This window comes from Homarus americanus, unplaced genomic scaffold (assembly GCF_018991925.1).
Source record: "Homarus americanus isolate GMGI-L3 unplaced genomic scaffold, GMGI_Hamer_2.0 scaffold24694, whole genome shotgun sequence".
In the NCBI taxonomy this organism is placed as follows: Eukaryota; Metazoa; Arthropoda; class Malacostraca; order Decapoda; family Nephropidae; genus Homarus; species Homarus americanus.
In genome coordinates, this window is record NW_024732780.1 from 6853032 (window position 1) to 6875531 (window position 22500).

The following is a 22500-nucleotide window of genomic DNA, read 5'->3' on the forward strand; positions in this document are numbered from 1 at the left end:
TGTGTAGTGACAGGTGTTTGTGTGGTGTGTTGTGTAATGGCAGGTGTGTGTTAGTGAGTGTGTGTTGTGTAGCTGACAGGTGTGTGTGTTGTGTAGTGACAGGTGTGTGTGGTGTGTTGTGTAGTGACAGGTGTGTGTTGGTAGGTGTGTTGTGTAGTGACAGGTGTGTGTTGGTGGGTGTGTTGTGTAGTGACAGGTGTGTGTTGTGTAGTGACAGGTGTGTTGTGTAGTGACAGGTGTGTTGTGTAGTGACAGGTGTGTTGTGTAGTGACAGGTGTGTGTTGTGTAGTCAGGTGTGTTGTGTAGTAACAGGTGTGTGTTGTGTAGTAGGTGTGTGTGGTGACAGGTGTGTGTGGTAGGTGTGTTGTGTGTGACAGGTGTGTGTCGGTAGGTGTGTTGTGTAGTGACAGGTGTGTGTGTTGTGTAGTGACAGGTGTTGTGTAGTGACAGGTGTTGTGTAGTGACAGGTGTGTGTTGTGTAGTGACAGGTGTGTGTTGTGTAGTGACAGGTGTGTGTTGAGGACAGGTGTGTGTGTGGTAGAGGGGTGTGTTGTGTAGTGACAGGTGTGTTGTTAGGTGTGTGTGGCTAGTGACAGGTGTGTGTGTTGTGTAGTGACAGGTGTGTGTGTTGTGTAATGACAGGTGTGTGTGTGTAGTGACAGGTGTGTTGTGTGGTGCAGGTGTGTGTAGTGACAGGTGTGTTGTGTAATGACAGGTGTGTGTAGTGACAGGTGTGTGTTGTGTAAGTGCAGGTGTGTGTTGGTAGGTGTGTTGTGAAGTGACAGGTGTGTGTGTTGGTAGGTGTGTTGTGAAGTGACAGGTGTGTGTTGGTAGGTGTGTTGTGAAGTGACAGGTGTGTGTGTTGGGAGGTGTGTTGTGAAGTGACAGGTGTGTGTTGGTAGGTGTGTTGTGTAGTGACAGGTGTGTGTGTGTGGGTGTTGTAACAGCTGGTTTGTTAGTTATGTAGTAACAGGTGTGTATAGTCAGGTGTGTAGTAACAGATGTGTGGATGTGTTTATAAACGGAATTACTCTTAGTTTGTTCAGGTTTAATAATATAACAAAAACATTAACACAACCACAAGATACGTTAGGTTAGGTTAGGTTGGATTAGAATAGGTTGTTAAATTAATCTAGGTTAAGTGAGGTTAGGTTAGGTTAAGTTGGATTAGAATAGGTTGTTAAATTAATCTAGGTTAAGTGAGGTTAGGTTAGGTTTGGTTAAAGTAGTCTCTGTTTCAGTGGAATATCTTACTGTGATAAAATAAATAAATTAAAGCTCAGTGCGGGGTCATAAAGCCACACCATTGATGTTTACGTGTTGGTGAGTGGCGCGGTTGGGAGGGAACACTGGGTCAAGCCTTTTGTTTCCTCAGACTTTCACTTCTTCTGCCGCTTGACATTATGATCTTGCCAGCTGCTTCTCTTATTATTGTATATGGATTATTTTTGTATAACGGTATTTCCTTCCCTCAGGTATATATACAGTACGTATTTATTAACCTATCTGTTAACGGTAATATATGCAGCCTGACGTCAATATAAGATCGCTCCCCGTTAATATATAAATTCCTCAACAAAGCCAACAGTTCCTCTTACTTATATACACCATAACCTTATAAACACCAGTTTTTATTATTATTATATATTAGTCTTCCAGTATATCAACAGTACAGTACCTCCAGACAATAAAACTGATCATTTTATATACATCAAGGCAAGCGTTGGAGACTCTTAAAACTGTTATTGAGATCTTGACAGTATGCTCTTAGTCATATTAACATAACTTTCTATTATTACACATACATACATACATACATGCATACATACATACATTAATAATATAAATATCCTGTGTATATAATAGAGCGTGAGTTATTTCCGTTTAATTTTGTGTTCTTACGAATGGCATTTTTGTGTGCATGTTTTCCTCTCCCTGTAAATTGTATTAAATGCTGGATGGGTGACTGGCCTTGGGCCGGTACCAGAGCTGTGAATACCGGTACCGGCGCTGTGAATACCGGGACTGGTGTTGTCTGGTACTAGAGCTGTAAATATCGGTACTGGAGTTGTGAATACCGGTACTGGTGTTGTGAATACCGGTACCGGCGCTGTTAATACCGGTACCGGCGCTGTGAATACCGGTACTGGAGCTGTGAATACCGGTACTGGCACTGTTAATACCGGTACCGGCGCTGTTAATACCGGTACCGGCGCTGTGAATACCGGTACTGGCACTTAATACCGGTACCGGCGCTGTTAATACCAGTACCGGCGCTGTTGATACCGGTACTGGGCTGTGAATACCGGTAATGGCGCTGTTCATAATGTTACCGGATTACGTTACGTTAAATTACAGTATTTTTATGTTGAGTGTAAGGCTAAATTAGGTTAAATTAAGTTATATAATGTTAGATTAGGTTAAGCGAGGTTAGGTTAGGTTAAGTTAAGTTAAGTTAAGTTGTTACTGGAAGATGGTCCACAAAGGGTTACGTGTGTGACATATGGCTGTGACGTCACAAAGGTAAATTCAAGCTAGGTCAGGCACTAATGACACGAGATAATTATTCTGGCATGACGACCCAAATGTCAGGGCTTTCATGACCAAAGTTCAGGAGGTCGTGTGTGTGTGTGTGTGGAACTCTACGATACTCTTAGCTGTCGTAGTTGAAGGGATCCAGTCCTAGGTGTGACGTCATCATTAGAGGGAGTTACGGTTCGTGAGAGGGGGCAGATGTACCTGCCCCTCCCCTCCTCCCTCCTCCTCCCTCATTCCCCCTTCCTCCTCCCATTCTCCTCCACCTCCCCTCCCATTCCCTCCACCCCTTCTCTCCTTCCCCTCCTCCCTTCCCCCTACCCTCCTCCCCCTAGGTAATGAAGCGGGCCACTGGCTGTCTGCCCTGCGCTGACTCACTCACGCTGCCCTCCTCTGCCACCTTACTCACTATTCACTCACTCACTCACTCACTCACTATTCACTCACCAACTGTTGCCTGTTTCTTACCACCTCCTCCCTTCAAAGTTTATTGACTGCTTTCTGGGACACACACACACACGTGTCTATGTGTGTGTGTATGTATCTATATGTATGTATGTATGTATGTAGTATGTATGTATGTGTGTGTGTGTGTGTGTGTTTTAAACAGCTCAGGTGAAGCAGGTGTGTTTGAGTATAAATTCCACACTTGTGTACAGATAATTACCTCACTCAGTCCATCCATCTGAGTGTGTGTGTGTGTGTGTGTGTGTAATAATAATAATAATAATTAACGGTTTATTGAAAGTACATGGCTGAAAATATACAGTCACATAATTGGGGAATGGGTCACTTGATTGACAAATAATATACAAGTAACATAAGTGATACAAATACGATATATAATAACTAGGTGGGGAGAAGGTCATACTACAGGGCATTCCAACATAGTAACAGTACAAACAGGTAAGATTGGCTGGGGTACACACTGGTTGACTACGAGTTGTTAATAATTTTACAATGGTTGGGACTGGGCTGTTCTTATACGATCAGTACGTGCTCGTATGGGCTGGATGCGGTTGTGGTGTCGAACAGCAATTCTCGGACGAGGATCTCGGGTGGTAGTAGGAGCCAGTGTCGAGGATGGTGCAGAAGCTTCTCACCAAATTTGCAGTTCAGGTCATGTGATGATCAGAGAGAGCCGAGAGGGTCAGTGTGTTGAGCGCTTCTTGATATGTGGAGTAGGAAGGGAGAATAATCTTGCATGCCCTCTTTTGCACTGTTTCCAGGTGTTTACGTTGTGTGGCGTTTAGGGAGGAAGACCAGGTGGGGGAGGCATAGGTGAGCTTGGGAAGTATGAATGTTGAGTAAACACTGAGGCTCGTGTGCAGGAACTCCGAGGACTTGAGTCAGCGGAGGAGGTGGGAGACAGAGGAGGATTTGACAACTTCGCTGACGTGTTGTGTGTGTGTGTGTGTTTTCATACCATAAAACTCTACAACAATACTTTGTAACCCACTATCAGAGAGAGAGAGTGAAGTGGAAGGAGAGAGAGAGAGAACATCGGAGTGTGTGTGTGTGCTGGGACTGTTACCTCTTGTGTTTTGTTGTGGCAGTGACCTTCCTATACTACTGTACACTAAGCCTGGTCTGTCCCTCTCCTCTCTCTCCTCTCTCAACAATAGTCAATTTTGTCCTATTTATATGACTGAAGGCAATGATATGGCGAGGTGGAAGGTGGAGGGAGAGGTGGAAGGGAGGGAGGGAGGGAGAGGGAGGAAGGAGGAGGGAGGGGAGGGTGGAGAGGTGGAGGAGGGAGGGAGCTAGGGAGAAAGAGGAGGAGGAGAACACGTTTGTCCAAGGTCGAATAATTTAAGTACAAGAAACTCCTAATTCTGTGAACCCTTTTCCGACACGACACAACTCACTACAACACGACACACACAGTACAACACAACACAACTCACTACAACGACACAACTCACTACAACACGACGACACAATACAACACGACACAACTCCTACAACTCGACACAACACAATCAACACGACATACAGTACAACACAACACAACACAACACAATAACCACACAATACAACGACACAATACAACACAATACAACACGACACAATACAATACAACACAACACAATACAACACAACACGACACAACACAATACAACACAACACGACACAATACAACACAACACAATACAACACAACACAATACAACACAACACAATACAACACGACACAACACAATAACAACACGACACAACACAATACAACACAACACGACACAACACGACACAACACAATACAACACGACACAACACAATACAACACGACACAACACAATACAACACAACACGACACAACACAATACAACACGACACAACACAATACAACACGACATGACACAGTACAACACAACACAACACGACACAACACAACACAACACCACAACACAATACAACACAATACAACAACACAACACAATACAACACGACACAACACAATACAACACGACACAACACAATACAACACGACACAAAACAATACAACCCCACAAATACAATACAACACGACGACACAGTACAACACAACACAACACGACACACACAACACAACACCACACAACACAACACAATACAACACGACACAAACAACGACACAATACAACACGACATGACACAACACAATACAACACAACACAACACGACACAATAACGACACAATACAACACGACACAACACAACACGACACAATACAACACAACACAACACAACACAACATATACAACACAACGACACAACACAATACAACGACACAACACAATACAACAGACAACACAACACAACACAACACGACACAACACAATACAACACGACACAACGACACAACACAATAACACGACACAACACACAACACAACACGACATAAACACGACACAACGACACAACACAATACAACACGACAAAACACAATAAAACACGACACAACGACAAAACACAACGACACAATACAATATAACGACACAACACAATACAACACAACACAATACAACGACACAACACAACTAACACAATACAACAACACAACACACGACAAAACACAATACAACACGACACACACACTCACAATACAACACACACACACGACACAATACAACACGACACAACACAATACAACACAACACGACACAACACAATACAACGACACAAACAATACAACACGACACAACGACACGACACAATGACACAACACGACACAACACAATACAACACAACACGACACAACACAATACAACACAACGACACAACACAATACAACACAACACGACACAACACGACACAACACAATACAACACAACACAACGACACAACACAACACAATACAACCACATGACAACACAACACGACACCACACAACACAACACGACACCACACAATACAACACGACACAATACAACACGACACACACAACACGACACAATACAACACAACACAACACAATACAACACGACACAATACAACACGACACACGACACAATACAACACGACACACGACACAATACAACACGACATGACAATACAACACGACACAACACAATACAACCCGACACAACACAATACAACACGACACAACACAATACAACACAACACAGAGGATGAGAACTTAATTCGTATCTACATTTTTACGTATGTGTGTGTGTGTGTGTGTATATAGTTAGCCAATCACATCACCTCTAATACGTGACGTCATGGTTGAAGTATCTATGGGTGACCTTGAGTAAGTAAACAAAGGCTCGACTCACCCGTCACTGTTTTGAGTTCCCCGCGACATTGATACTAACACGGTAGCTGTAAGACTGTGTATCTCTCATATTTTAGGGTGAAAGATTCTCTCTCTCTCTCTACGTCGTGTAAGGAGTTCATCGCCCCAATAAACTGCACCTCACGTCTCTAAAGCACCTCCCCGCTGGACAGGCCCCTTCCCCTCCCTCCTACAGACACTGCGCGGCGCTGGGGTAAAGTGTGAACAGTGTCGCGGGGAAGTTATTTAAACAGTGTTTGTTGGACAGAACACTTTGTTTACAAACACGCCGCAGCCGCCCGTAATAGACCTTTTACTGTGACGACACGCGTTAGGGACGGTGTAATTGGTCCGGTGCCAGCGTTCGTCCCTGGGGAGAAGAGCGGGAGATGAAGTAAAAGAAGGAAGAAGAGAAAGTTGACGAAGAAAAGTGGAAAAGCAGCAGCAGAAGACACGCTGCCATGAGTGTCGTCAGCACCGCGGGCAACTCAGCTAAAAAGTGTCGATCAGATGGACACCTGTTTACAAACGCACGCGACCCCCATACACCTTTAACTGTGACGTAACGCATTAGCCACGCTGTGATTGGCCCATCATCAGTGCCACCCCTCCATCCCCCCCACCCCCTCCCCCGTGGTGGGAATCGGTTCACCACGGCACGTCGCTTGTAACAGGTTAATAAGGCAGTTAAGACGAGAGCATGTGAAATAATCCGTGAGGGTCGTTAGTGATGCTGGTCGCCCTTCTTGTTGCCAGATGTTGGGTGTTACTTAATATCTATCTACACTCTCTATCTATTTATCTCGATCGATCTATCTATCTATCTATCGTATGTTAGGATGTTGATTACTAGGGGTTGGAGGTTAGACCCCCCCCTCCCCTTCCTACGCTCCCCCTTCCTACTTCCCTCTTCTTTCTCCCCCCCTTCCTACTTCCCCTTTCTTCTAACGCCTCCCTTTCACACCATCGCCTTCCCTTCCCTCCCATCTTCCTCCTTACCCTCTTCCCTTCCTCTTTATTCTCCTCCTTTTATTCCCTTTCTCTCATCTCTTTCACTGCTCCCTCCCTCCCCTCTTCCTTCACCTCCTTCTCCCCCCTTTCCTGTCATCAAACCCTCCCACTAACTATTTCCTATGACCAACCTCACTTCTCACGCTCCCCTACCCTCGCCTGCCCATGGGAAGGAAGGTGAAAGGAGGGGGAACCAACATCATTTTTGCTGTGTGTGTGTGTGTGTATGTGTGTGTGTTTAAACAATTTGAAGGGCACACAAACAAATTTTAAGCAAGTAATGGTAATCTTTCTAACGATTATTATTATTATTATTATTATTATTATTATTATTATTATTATTATTATATTCAACCTACTACTACTACTACAGCAACTTTATTATGGCCTTCAGCCTCCCCTTAAACCACACCTTCGCCACCATTTTATTACCTTAAAATTAAATATCCTAATACATAAGTAGTTATCTTAGTTTTGTTGAGTTAGTTGAGCCGCAGATCTATGCGGCATGCAGTGACTGTTGCCTCATAGTCAATATCTGCAACTGTTGTCGGCTATTATTTATCTTCGTTATTCTGGCTAAATAAACTGTATCCATCACAATACAGTATAGCTACATAACTCTGATATCAGTGTCAGCTCAAGAACTTCTCACTAAGTACACAAACTGTGCTGGGTGATGGAGGGGCGCCAACTGGATCTCTGCCCACTGTGTATATGTGTTTGGGTGGGTTGTGTGATTGTTTCTGTGTTGATGTGTGTGTTTGGGTGTGTTGTGTGATTCTTTCTGTGTAGATGTGTGTGTTTGGGTGTGTTGTGTGTATGAGTTTGTGTGTGTGTGTGGATACGGACGAGGGATCTCAGGTGGCAAAGGGTGACGGTGATGGGGATGGCGTAGCAGCTTTGTCCCAGTTGAGGTCACGGTGATGATTAGAGAGAGTTGAGAGGACCTGTGGTGTCGGAGAGAGAGAGAGAGAGAGAGAGAGAGAGAGCGAGAGCATACACCACGCCCCCTTCTGCTCTCTCTCTCCCTCACCTTGTATGAACGTTGTGTATGCTAGTGTGTGTTTGACTGTGTTTATGTGTGTTTGGAAGTGTGTACGTTTGTTTATGTATGTAGGAGTGTTTATATATGTGTGTGTGTGTGTGTGTCGGTAAAAACGGAATATAACAGCATGTATAAGTGTTTATGTATGTCTATGTATATATCTACACATACCCTGTATAAACTCGCCTACCTACACATACTTACGTGGTTAAATATGTCTCCTTAAAGTAATAATTGAACAAGATATAGGAAAAAATGGCCTTTGCTATTAGTTATATAAGTTTATACTATAATAGGAGCCGTACTGGGGGTGTATTGGGTGTAGGAGGCGTACGATAATGTATCAGGGGTGTATTAGGGTGTATCAGGGGTGTATTAGAAATGTATGGGGGTGTATGAAGATGTATTAAAGTGTATCAAGGGGTATATTAGGGTGTATAAAGTGTAAAAGAGGGCCGTGGGTGTACTGGTAGGTTAAGTGGTGTGTCGAGGAGAGAGGCAAGCAGGGGGGTAGTGTAGATGGGTGTGGTTAGGTATAGAAGTGTACCTTTTATGGGGGGTCACTGCCGCCCACTGGTGTAGTCAGGGTACTCCACCTTTCTCTTACACCACACAGCTGCATCAGGACTAACTAGACCCTCTACAATCACACTATAGTTAACTTGTTGATTATTATTATTAATATTATTATTATTATTATTATTATTATTATTATTATTATTTATCTCTCTCCTTCGTTCTATACTTTTTAATTAATTCCTATATAAGAACATAAGAACATAAGAATGGAGGAAACTGCAGCGGGCCTATTGGCCCATACTGGGCAGTCCCGTTTACACCCAACCCCTATCGCTCATATAAGCATCCAACCTATGTTTGAAGCTATCCAGCGTATTCGAGTTAATGATGATATTTGGTAACTTGTTCCATTCATCCACTACTGTTTCCAAACCAGTGTTTATCTATTTCACGCCTAAATCTAAATTTGTCTAATTTAAAACCATTGTTACGAGTTCGCTCCCGGTTGGTTAGTTTGAGTACCTTTGTAATGTCCCCTTTGTTTAGCCCTGCCTTCCACTTATACACCTCTATCAGGTCGCCCCTCGCTCTACGTCTCTCGAGGAGTGCAAATTAAGATGCTTTAACCTGTCTCTATACTCAAGGTTCCTAATGCCCGGGATTAGTCTTGTCATTCTCCTCTGAATTCTTTCCAATGATTCTATATCCATCCTGTAATACGGTGACCAGAACTGAACTGCGTAATCCAGGTGTGGTCTCACAAGCTCAAGATACAGTTTTAGGATGACCTCGCTAGTCTTGTAACTAACACTCCTTTGTATGAACCCAAGTACTTTATTAGCCTTGTTACGAGCAAAAACACATTGTTTACTTGGCTTAAGGTTCCTACTTATCATTACTCCTAAATCTCTCTCGCAGTCGGATTTCTCTATGGCATCGTTGTTCATCTGGTATCTGGTTTCCCTGTTTACATCTCCTATACTGAGTACTATACATTTGTCCACGTTGAATTTCATCTGCCATTTTTCAGACCATTCGAAAAATTTGTTTAGATCTTCCTGTAGTTTTGCGGAGTCCTCGTCAGATTTAATAACACGTCCTATTTTAGTGTCATCAGCAAATTTACTTATGTTGCTGTCTATGCCGATATCTATGTCGCTTATGTATATAATAAATAATAATGGTCCAAGTACTGAGCCTTGGGGAACTCCACTTGTGACGTTGCTCCAATGGGACTTAGTGCCGTTAATGCTCACTCGCTGTTTCCTGTCCTGTAACCACGCCCTAATCCATTTAAGGATGTCACCTTTGATGCCATGAGCTTCTACCTTTCTAATTAGTCTTTCGTGGGGGACTCTGTCGAAGGCTTTGCTAAAGTCGAGATATACCACATCATAATTGTGCCCCTCGTCCACGGATTCGAAAACTGATGAAAAGAATGTTAATAGATTAGTTAGATAAGAACGTCCGCTTGTGAAGCCATGCTGGGAATCATTGATCAATCGGTGCTTCTCCAGGTGATTTCGTATAGAGTTTGAAATGATTGCTTCCGGTAATTTGCCTACTATTGATGTTAGACTGATTGTGCGGTAGTTAGAGGATAGTGATCTATCCCCCTGTTGTCTTTCCCATGCACCACAGAGAGAGAGAGAGAGAGAGAGAGAGAGAGAGAGAGAGAGACTGTTATGTGTGTGTGTGTGTATGCATACGTACACAGGAAGAAGCTCAACAAAATAGTGGTGTTCAGGAATGCCATGATTTACACGGCTGCATGGACATATGTACACAGGCACGCGAGCATGTACACACACACACACACACACACACACACACACACACACACAACAATTAATACCCACACGTTTCTCTAATGTGTTTCTTCTGTCTGTCTGTCTGTCTGTCTGTCTGTCCCCTTCACTAAGCTGTTATATTAATTTACGTAGTTTTATTATATACTAATTATTGATTTTACAGACAGTAGGTACAATTACAGGTACAGAACAGGTAGATACAGGTGTTAAGTGAAGGTATCTAGTTAAGGTAGAGTCTCAGTGTAATTTTGAAGTCAGTATATATATACCATCTGTTTGTTTATCTATCTACAGTATATAACTTACTACCTTAATAAACCTTGGTATAGTTGACCCGTTTATTCGTATTAAGTGGTGTATGGAGTGGTTCAAGTGTTGGGTGTAGTTGAGGTGTGTGTAGGGTGTTGAGGGTGTAGTTGAGGTGTGTGTAGGGTGTAGGGTGTTGAGGGTGTAGTTGAGGTGTGTGTGTAGGGTGTTGAGGGTGTAGGTGTGTTGACCATTCTCGCCTCTCAGCTCAGGAATTTCAAGAGGCTGAATATAGTGAGTCAACGGGAAACAAACTTAGTTGCCACCTCACTAAGTCATTTTATATCTTGATTTCGTTATTCATTTAAGATTGGTATATTTATAGTATAAATTGTATATCTTCTTTAAGTGTATTTTAATTGTGAAAGATTAATGTTTATTTAGTGGTTTAGTATTATAATGGTTGGTTAAGAGTAGTCGTCAACTTTCAATGGTTGACGTCATGATGGAGTAGGATGACCGAAACTGGTCAACACCGTTAACTGGAGCGTCTGGTGTTTGTTATTATTGTGGTTGTTTTAGGCGGCTAGTTGTTTACCTCTTTTAGTACCCAGGTTAAGGCGCCACCATTATGATATCATCGCTATATAAGTTCCTAACTACTAATATGAAAAACAATTAGGCTTAGTTGTGTTTACGTAAGTTTTTATTAAAATATAAATTCATTCACCACCACAACGATATCATTACCACATAGTAATTAAACGTTATCTCTTTTTTTATCCCCAAACTTGTATTTTTACCGACTTATCTGAATAAAAACTCCCGCTTTTATTACTGACTGCCCTAGACATCGTTTGGTCTGTCTGGTGACGCTAGTCTCTCGAGGACAGAATCATCCCGCTAGGCTTTGTAAACATCAACTTTTGGCGGGTTTTTGGTTTGTTTTGGTGCAACAGCTGATGACAGGCGGTGGTGAGTGTTGTAGTTATTATTATTATACGTTGTTTATGTATTTGTATTATTTTCATGGATTAATAGAGACAAATAAAACCTTTTTCTTCTTGTTTATTATTATTATTATTATTATTATTATTATTATTATTATTATTATTATTACTATTATTATTATTACTATTATTATTGTATATTATTATATTATTATTATTATTATTATTATTATTATTATCATTGTTATTATTATTATTATTATTATTATTATTATTATTGTTGTTGTTATTGTTGTTATTAGTAGTAACAATAGTACAACAGTAGCAATAGCCTAGCAGTAATAGTATGATAATCACTAACTCTCCTGGTCTCTCCCTCACCCAGACTCGTCCGACATCGTTGATTGCAAGTTGAAGTTGATCCTTGGGCTAATATGGACGCTCATCCTCAACTATTCCATCTCCATGCCTATGTGGGAGGGGGAGGACCAGGTGGCCCCAGGGGAAAAGGGCCCCTCGCCCAAACAGAGGTGAGTGTTGTGGTGTACCTGTGTTGGTCACTGTTGTGGAGTACTGTACCTCTGTTGGTCAGCGTTAAGCCTACACACCTGTTATTAATCAAGGGAGTGTGGAGTGCTGAAGGTGTTGCTGGTTGACGTTGGTTGGGATAGGTTAAGTTAAGCTCAGCCAGACAATTATGTAAAGAAAAAACATTCTGTCGTTTTTGGAATCTTGTCTACACTTTTAGCCCGACACCCAGGCAACGACAGGAGGGCAGTGTCACAGATAACGATAACACTGAAGAAAATTCATTTGTTTCAACACAGGAACGACGATTTTATTTGGTCGAATCAAAGAGCGTTTGTCAGGGTCGTGGTGGTACAATCTGAGGAGGCGGGGCGAGGAGGCGTGTCGATTTTTAGTGATTTGATTGGTTGCTGTTTCGGTGGGCGGGGCACTCTGTGATCTTGCCATTGGTCGGTATATTTGATTGGGCGTGGCACCGAAGCACAGAACTGCCTTGTGGAACTTTGGTTGATGGTTAAATTAGGTTAAGGACATTTAGGTTAGGAGTCTGGCCCATACAAAAGAGTGTGATTAAGGACGACTTTTGTGAATGGTTAAAGTCAGGTTAAGGACAAATTAATGGGGAGTCATGACCTCACATTAAACGGTGCTGGGGGGAGGGGTCTTTAGTTAATGGTTAAGTTACGGGCATTTAGGTTAGGAGTGTGACCTACAATGGGTAAGTTAACGCGTTGTACCCCAAGGAATATAAACACACTCGCTCACTGGTACACCGTTGTATAAATACCTCCATGAGAGACTGGGATATAACCGTGCTATCGTCTTAATAGTGGCAGTATAGGTACAGTACTCTCTCTCTTTATCAAATGCCCAAACAACCACATATTTTTTTTTATGATAATCTAGATATACTTATTTGGATCACATGAAGATTAGGCACCTTAGCTTATTTTATTTGATGATTAAATATGTTGATGCTACCGGGGCTTTTAGGTTAGGTTAGGTTAGTGAAATAAGCTGGGGTGCCTAATATTAATGCTCAGAAATATTGTCCACAAACACATTATTATTACCGTATTAGTGACTGGCTCCCCCTCACCCCCACCATGTATAGTGATGGCTGACTGTCTCCCCCTCACCTCACCATGTATAGTGATGGCTGACTGTCTCCCCCTCACCCCACCCCCACCATGTATAGTGATGGCTGACTGTCTCCTCACCCCACCATGTATAGTGATGGCTGACTGTCTCCCCCCTCACCTCACCCTCACCATGTATAGTGATGGCTGACTGTCTCCCCCTCACCCCCACCATGTATAGTGATGGCTGACTGTCTCCCTCACCCCCACCATGTATAGTGATGGCTGACTGTCTCCCCCTCTCACCCTCACCATGTATAGTGATGGCTGACTGTCTCCCCTCACCCCACCATGTATAGATGGCTGACTGTCTCACCCCACCATGTATAGTGATGGCTGACTGTCTCCCTCCCCCCACCATGTATAGTGATGGCTGACTGTCTCTCCCCCCACCATGTATAGTGATGGCTGACTGTCTCCCCCTCACCCCCACCATGTATAGTGATGGCTGACTGTCTCCCCCTCACCCCCACCATGTATAGTGATGGCTGACTGTCTCCCCCTCACCCCACCATGTATAGTGATGGCTGACTGTAGTACATTAACTTTATAAAGGAAGTGAAACTGAATTTTGCCTCAGACAGTAGATAGTTTATAGTACACCCAACTCATCCTGTGAGCGGTAGGAGAAAAAGGATTACTGAGTTAAGGTCATAAAGGATGTTTATCAGACCCTAGTGGTCAGAATGTTGTGGTATTGAATGTTACATAATATTTGCAGTACATTGTTTGTTTGGTTCTGTACATAAGGTGAGGCCATATGGATGTTTGGCCGCACACTTTACATTTAATATTATTCACATCTGCACGAGAGGCATTCAAGTACATTGTTTAGTTCTGTGCATAAGAGTTGAGTGTCGACATAGGTACCGGGTGCATAATGTGTATACAGTCTTTATATATCAACTATCATGCAGTCTGAGATAAAATTTTGTGTCATTGCGCATATTTTAAGCTTGGACTTGTCCCTGAAAGGTGCTATTTTCCCAGGACGCTGTGTTCCTGTGTTTGGCCATATGTCTGGTCTCATATTTTACATTGTGACTCGACCTAATGGTAATACAATGGAGAAAGGAGTTAGAATCAATAACGGGACACTGACTCCACTAACTGAACTATATGCTATACTCAGCCCTGAAACTTGTTGATGAAGTTATTACCATAAACAATCTCAACATCACTGGCTCGTTATTCTCGCTACTTGCTCTTTTTGCTCTAACCTCAGATTGTCACACACTCTTGTCTCTGTAACCAGACACAAATGTGTGTTTTGTTGACGGGAGGTGTCAGGATCAAGCTGCTGTGGATCCCCTCTCATATAGGCCTCAATGAACATGATAAAGTTGATGCCCTCTCTGAACTCACGTCTAAAATGACACTCTTTAATACAATTTACATCACTTGGTCAGCGGGAGCGAGGTGTAGTGCCTAGCCAGCAGCCTCCTCACCTGCAGTTGTTATACGGTAACCTTTTCCTTCCTGCTATTCCGCCTCTTCCCCCTCCTCCTCTCACTGTGTCAAGTTCTGAGTCACCTCTGCTGCCAGAGACTCAGACAACACCATTACCTCAGCGTCTTCTAAACCCTCAACCTCTATACTTTAGCCATGCCAGTCGTCGAGGTTTCGCGCCAATTTTGTAAACGTAGGAGAAAGACGAACAAAACAGTCCACATATATAATATACTGTAAAGATAACTATTTCAATATAGGTGGGTCTGTTACAATATTTAATATAATAATTTGTACAATGCACTAATGTTTCATCAATAAAGATGTTTTATTGCCACAACTGGTTGGTTAATATAGAACAGAAACAACAGAACATAAGATAATATGGATCATATGAAGATCCTCCCCCCGAAACCTACTTGGGGGGGGGGGGATCTTCATATGATCTAGCCTGGGGGGGGGAGGATCTTCATATGATCAAGCCCAGTCGCGCTCATCTGAAGATCCACCCCCCCCCTAACCTAACCTCCCCCCCAAACCTACTTGGGGGGGAGGATCTTCAGTTGGATACTTTGGGGGGGAAGATCTTCATATGATCCGATAATATATATATAATCACCGCGAGATGGAGAGCGTTTACTACTTCAGTCTATTTACCTAACCTTTTTTTCACCATCTTATCGCCTTATAACATTTAACATCTCATGGTATCTTTTGACACCATTAGTTTGGATCATCTGAAGTATTGACACCCCGACTTATTTCACAAGGTATACAGTTCAGCATGTATGTAGACGACACAGGTATACAAACAATGTGCGTAGACGACACAGGTATACAAACAATGGTAACCAGTAAAGCAATTCGACCAAGGGTAGACAACAAAGCCATCAGATTAACAATAGATGTTTATCTTAAGTGAAAGCCTTTATGTACCGATGAGGCTATGCAGGCAGGCCCAAGGCGTAAGGGAAGCTATGTGAACTGTTGTATGTTGGAATAGTCAGCTAATTGAAAGATATAAACTAAATAAAACGCACCTAGTATAAAGATGGTGTCAGAAATGGCGTAAGTAATTAACAAAAACTTTAACATAAGCAATTTGTTACCCCCATCTTTTTGTTTTAGGAAATATTCGAATCGCTTGAAGATTATCCACCCCCTCAGCTTATTTCACCTGAAGATTAACCACCTTAACGCTAACCTTATTTCACCTAACCTAACATCCTCAGGGAGCAATTAGGGTGTGTAATCTGAAGGTGAAATAAAGTGGGGTGGCTGGTCTTCAGGTGATTTAATTGATCGCCTTGGTCTCCTAGTGGGGTCTGTGTCTTAAATAAGAGTACGTTATTGTTGACTTTTTTTTTTTTAGAATTAAGAGAACGTATCTGGTTAAGGTACAGTCTCAGTGTAATTTTGGTGTTTTTTCATACTGAACCTTACGTAAATCTTCCAGTCATATTTAACTTAGCAACCTTAATAAATACGGGCCCAAGTTTTAATGTTTCTCGTAGGACGCAATAACCTTAAGTGCCTCAAGTAGTTGGAGATTTAATCAAGGAAATGAATTCTGTACACGTCCGGGATATGTAGTACCCCAGACCCTAACCTTGAGGAAACTTTTGAGTATATCAGGCGACCATCACGTCATGTTTATAAACCCACCCAGGGCATTGTAGGAGCTCAGGCGGCAGTGTCAACAATACCCGCCAACTTTATTAACGGCCAAGTCACATGTTCTCAATTTTCACGTATTTGTTCCCATTAGATTGGAATATACGTTTTAATATCGTTGTTGTGTGCTTTAGGGCGCTTTATGAATTACTGTATGTCTTATACCATTCTCCAGCTTACGATAGGTTTGATGATATTTATCGTTTTCATCCATAGTGAATTGTATTAAGTGGTGTCAATAGAAACATCAGCACGGAAATAAAAATATAAATTCTTAAACTAATACAAAGTTATTTAATCTTACTGCCGTCTACCATACGAACAAAAGAGCATGGGTAATAAACCACCTTATACATTCGTTTATATGAACTAATAAATGACGACCGTTCTTGTTTCCTCCGTCTTTAGATTATATAAACTTGGACTAAAACAAAACGCTGCTTTCATCTGTCATGTAAAGAAAATAGCATCGATTTCAAGCCATCACAAACTTGTCCTTCGCCTTTATGCTTTCTTAAACAAATGGTGGTCGTTCTTGTTTTGTCTGTCTATAAATTAACGTCAACTTTACCAAAAAATAAAGTAGAGTTGTGTGATCCTCCTCCCGTCTGCCACGAGAGAGAGAGAGAGAGAGAGAGAGAGAGAGAGAGAGAGAGAGAGAGAGAGAGAGAGAGACTGTAGATAGCATGAGCAAAAAAAACTAAAGCAATACACGTGGTGGTTGACTAGAGAGAGTTGGCTGCCTTTTGGGTGGCGGTGATCACAAGTGGTGGTGGGTGAGATGCCGGCTAGTGAATTTTTCTGTCGACTGTGTAAACTTGTCCAGACACACACACATACACATACATAACGCCATTTATTTATTTATTATTAATTTTTATTTATTATTATCATCCCTTTTCTTTTCATTCCTCCTTCATATCGTCTTGTTCATTTCCTTCTTCTCAAGTGTGGTGAATGGAGGTCAAAGAGGAGGTAGAGGGTGAGAACTCTTCAATAATGACGAAATGCTTAAGAAATCATTTTCATAGTCGCGTGGAGAGAGAGAGAGAGAGAGAGAGAGAGAGAGAGAGAGAGAGAGAGAGAGAGAGAGAGAGAGGTTACTGGGCAATATGAGTCGTCATAGATATTAGGAAATTGGCGCCCGTGTGTTATATACTGGTAGCGTTATTTGTTCTCTCCATCTCAGACCAAGTGTATTCTCTCTCTCTCTCTCTCTCTCTCTCTCTCTCTCTCTCTCTCTTATTACCACCCATTCGTGCTGGGAATGTCAAGGTCGAACTATTGTCACCTACCATAATAATCACCTCAATCACCCCATTCACCCACTTACACCCTCCCAATTAACCAGTAACATATCATTAATCTTGCAAACTTAATCATCTCATTCACCTTAGAGGCAAGATAAATAAATATGATTTCTTCTCGTAATGGCTGGAAAATGCGTAATGTTGGCAGCACTGGCTTAGTCGGGTGCATTCACTTGCTGCCACCATCGTAATTTTAACCAATGAGAATCCTGGGATTATCTTGTTGTGCATTCCTATTGGTGGAGATTCTCTGTCGGTCTGTCGGGGGTTGGGGTTAGGAAGTGGGGAGGGAGGAGGCGCTAATGGACATCAAATGTAAATAGATTGTAATCCCTAATAGCGGCCATCTTTGTTTTAATTGATTTTAAAAGCCGATCAGTAAGTTCCACCGTCTCTGTTTTAATGTGTTTTTAAAGGTTAATTAGTGTGAGTTTCCGAGATCTTTGTGTTTAATTGTTTTAGATGTCATACAGTAAATTTGCTGGAGGGTCTTTCTCGAGTTTGCATAACATGAAAAAAAATGTATAAACTTTTTTTTTTAATGTTTTAAAAGCCAGCAGGACACAGGCTATAAATTAACACCTGCAAACATCAAGTCTCTCTCTCTCTCTCTCTCTCTCTCTCTCTCTCTCTCTCTCTCTCTCAGCGCCAAAACTGTTTCTTAATTAAATAAAGACAGGTAACTGAGATACCTTATCACACAGCTTAATAGTTCATTCCTGTAACGTGTCTCTCTCTCTCTCTCTGTCTGTCTGGCTGTCTGCGTGTTTGTATGTATGTGACTCTCTCTCTCTCTCTCTCTCTGTTTATATGTATGTGTGTGTGTATGTGTTTGTATGTGTCTGTATGTGTGTGTGTGTGTGTGTGCGCGTGTGTGTGTGTGTGTGTACAGGACTCAGGTGTGTTGGCAGATATATACGGCATATATAAACGGTATCTGCTCAACACACCTAAATATTTGTACTTGTTTAAGGTCACGTGTTGACGTTGGCACACACACACACACACACACACACACACACACACGTACACACACACACACACACACACACACACACGTACACACACACACACACACTACTTTGCTGTCACTCTGAATCGGGTATGACGATCATCCAGCTATGATACAGTGATATGAGTTATTTAGGATATCACCTTCGTTGGTGAGCTCTGAGGTGACTAAAGAGGCCGATATGGGACCGGTAGGGTCGTCCATAGATGTTGCATGTGTGGAGGGCTACATCTAGTGCAGGAGGGACGACGACAGTGCCATTCCGGCGCTGATGCTTGTCTGCCTCGGTTTGCAGTCGGGCAAACTCGAAAGTATGGACACCTTCTCGTGTGGTGCTCCTCCAAGCGTTACGGTGTGGAGTAATCGTCTCCCAGGTGAGGGGGTCGATTTGGCACTTTTTCAGGTTTGTCTTAAGACTATCCTTGTACCTCTCCAGTTGCCCGCCGGCGTTACGTTTACTATTCGTTAGGTGACTGTAAAGTAGCTGCTTTGGCAGTCTACTGTCGTCCATGCGGGTAACATGGCCAGTCCAGCGTAGTTGTTCATGGGTAATGGTAGCCTCGATGCTCCTACAGTTGGTGTCAGCAAGAATACTGGCATTTTTTCTCTTGTCTTCCCAGCGAACTTGGAGGATGGAACATAGACTACGTTGGTGAAAGTTTTCAAGTGCCTTGAGACGCCTCCTGTATGTGGCCCATGTCTCGCTGCCATATAGCCGGGTGGGGAGGACCGCTGCTCGATATACGTGCAACTTTGTGGATAATTTCAGCTCCCTACAGCTGAAGACACGGGTACGGAGTCTGCCAAAGCTCGAGATGCACATCTGATCCGATGTTTGCAGTGGTGGACAGGTGGGAGCCGAGGTACTAAAAGTGGGTAACATTAGAGAGGGTAGTACCGTTAAGATGGGTTGATGGTGGAGGTGTGGCTGAACCAGGGGCAGGCTGAAATTGAATCAGAGTTTTATGTGCATTCATCTCAAGTCTGATTTGTACGTACGCATCTGCGTAGGTGTTCAGGATCTCCTGTAGGTCGTGCTCAGTGTGAGCGATGAGTGTGAGGTAGTCTGCATACCGAAGTTAGTGATGGAAGTGGCCGACACCTTTGTTCCTGCCTGGAGTCGTCTTATGTTGGAAAGACCTTTCTTCTGGTACTCGATGTCCAACCCGCCGGCTAAAGTGGGACTGGCATGAGTAAGGAAGGCAGCCAAGAAAATGGAAAAGAGTTGGTGCCAGTACACACCCTTGTTTAACCCCCGTTTGGATGGGTAAGAACACTGCCTTTCATGTCATAGTGGAGTTACCTCACAATGGCAATTAATTTTGGTGGGCAACCAAAACGACTGAGGGTCCGCCAGAGGGCTTCCCTGTTGAATACAGATGTTTTTTTTACAGATTGCCCACGAGGGGGCTAGTTTATTGGGCACCCCCTTACATCCTGTGCAAGGTGAAGCGCAGAAGCGTTTACAGCGCCCAACTGGGAAGCGTGCGGAGTTCATGCTTGCCTTTATGACTCGTGCATTAAGGGCGTAAAAGGCCTTAAGGGTCGTGGGTTTTGTCAGCAAGTTACATAAAGTGAGAGAATGATGAGTGTGTGGGGGGAAAGTTCCCGGTACATTTCATCTGTTTATGGCAAAGCGTGGCAGGTCCCTAATAATGTCAAGTGCCAGGCCTGTGACTAGGAGGAGGGATATCTGGTCAGGGAGAATGATTCAAAGACCTTAGTAAGGTCAATGTAGGCCCTGTACAAGCTATGCCGTTGTTCTCTGCACTTTTCCTGTATCTGGCGGGCAGCAAAGATCATGTCAATGATGCCACGTGATGGTCTAAAGCCACATTGAGATTTTGGGAGGAAGTTTTCCGCCTCAGGAAGAAGTCTGTTTAGGAGGACTCGGGCGATAATCTTGCCAGCTACAGACAGCAGTGAGATCCTGTGTTAGTTGCCACAGTCTGACCGGTCTCCTTTATTATTATAAATATTGACGATGGAGGCGTATTTAAGAGTTTGGGGGATTTTCTCCTCTTCCCATATATTCTCCAGGAGCGAGTGGAAACAGCTGGTAAGCGGAGGACCTCCTGCTTTATGCACCTCGGCTGGGATTCCATCAGGCCCTGAGGCTTTGTTATTTTTCATGTTTGATGGCAGTAGCTACCTCATCCGGGGATGGACGATAGCTGAGGTGGGTTAGTTCTGGATACTGGGGGATCTGCTGGGTAGTCAGGACATCCACATCGTTGTTTCGGTCGAGCAGCGAATGGTAGTGCTCTTTCCAGCGCTGACGGATGCCTTTTATGTCTTTAATGAAGGAGTTACCATCGGATGACCGGAGGGGGAGGGGCATGCCATGAGTAATTGGGCCATATATTGTTTTATCGGAATTGAAAAATTGAAACATCTTGTGTTGATCTGTAAGTTTTTTTTTGCATATTACATGCTTTATTTTTCCACCATTCATTCAGTAGTTTGCGAAGTTCGCCTGGACCACCGTTTTCTTCTCGTGGAAGTTCCGAGATTTTGGGTAGTTCTACCAGTCGGTGAGAGCAGCGCGTTTACTATTGATGAATCCTTTGATTTTTTCGTCGTTTTCAGGAAACCAATCCTGGTATTTTTTTTTGATCAGGCCTAGTGTCTCGTTGCAGGTTTTTGTAATGACAAGAGTGATGGAACTCTATTCTGCACTAGGATTTTGGTTGTTTGTTGTTGGGTTGCTTATCAGCCCATGTTCGAGCTGCTTTCTTAAAGCACGTGCTACCACTGGATCCTCCATTCGGTTGGTGTTAAAACCTCTTCTGGAGACTTGTTGCCTTCGCCGTTTTGGGGCGACGTGAAGTGAGAGTTTGGCTCTGTCGAGTTGATGATCTGTACCACAGTGGTCCGAGACACACTTGGCTCGGTTGATGAGGACATCTCGGCGATCTCTTTCTCTGACAACGATGTAGTCAATGAGATGCCAATTTTTGGATCGTAGAAGTTGCCAAGAGCCCTTAAACTTGTCAGTGTGCCTGAACAAGGTGTTGGTGATAGTGAGGTTGTGTGCAGCAGACATGCTGAGGAGGAGTAGGCTGTTGAGATTACACTTGCCTACTCGGTCTCTCCCTAGTGGTTCCCTGCCATTTGTCAGCATCTCTGCCAACTTTGGCATTGAAATCACCAAGGAGCACAACCTTATCTTTTCTGGGGATAGAGATTAGCACTCTGTCAAGGTCGGCATAAAAGGCATCCTTGATGTCATCCTCTGCATCCAGTGTTGGGGCGTAAGCACTGATGAAGAAGGCATGACGTGAGTGATTCAGTTGGACTCAAGAGTGTCATGTGGTGCTATTTGATCCCAACAGGCATTTCAGTTAGCCTGTGTAGGATGGATTGGCGAATGGTAAAGCCAATTCCATAAATGTGGTTTCCTTCCGCAGCAGGCTTACCCTTTTAGAAGAAGGTATAGCAGACCTCCGTTCTGTGAGTCGACCTTCATCTGGGAGCAGGGACTGCTATGTCGACGTTATACCTAACCGGCT

The 22500-nt window shown here is 43.1% G+C and overlaps 1 protein-coding gene across 1 annotated transcript in view; it reads left to right on the forward strand.

The window, feature by feature from the left end:
* Positions 1 to 22500, forward strand: part of LOC121869005 (filamin-A-like) — a 209885-nt gene that overhangs the window by 29479 nt on the left and 157906 nt on the right. The window contains 1 exon segment of the mRNA XM_042370067.1: positions 12262 to 12406. Within this exon segment, the coding sequence (XP_042226001.1) occupies positions 12262 to 12406 (145 nt within the window).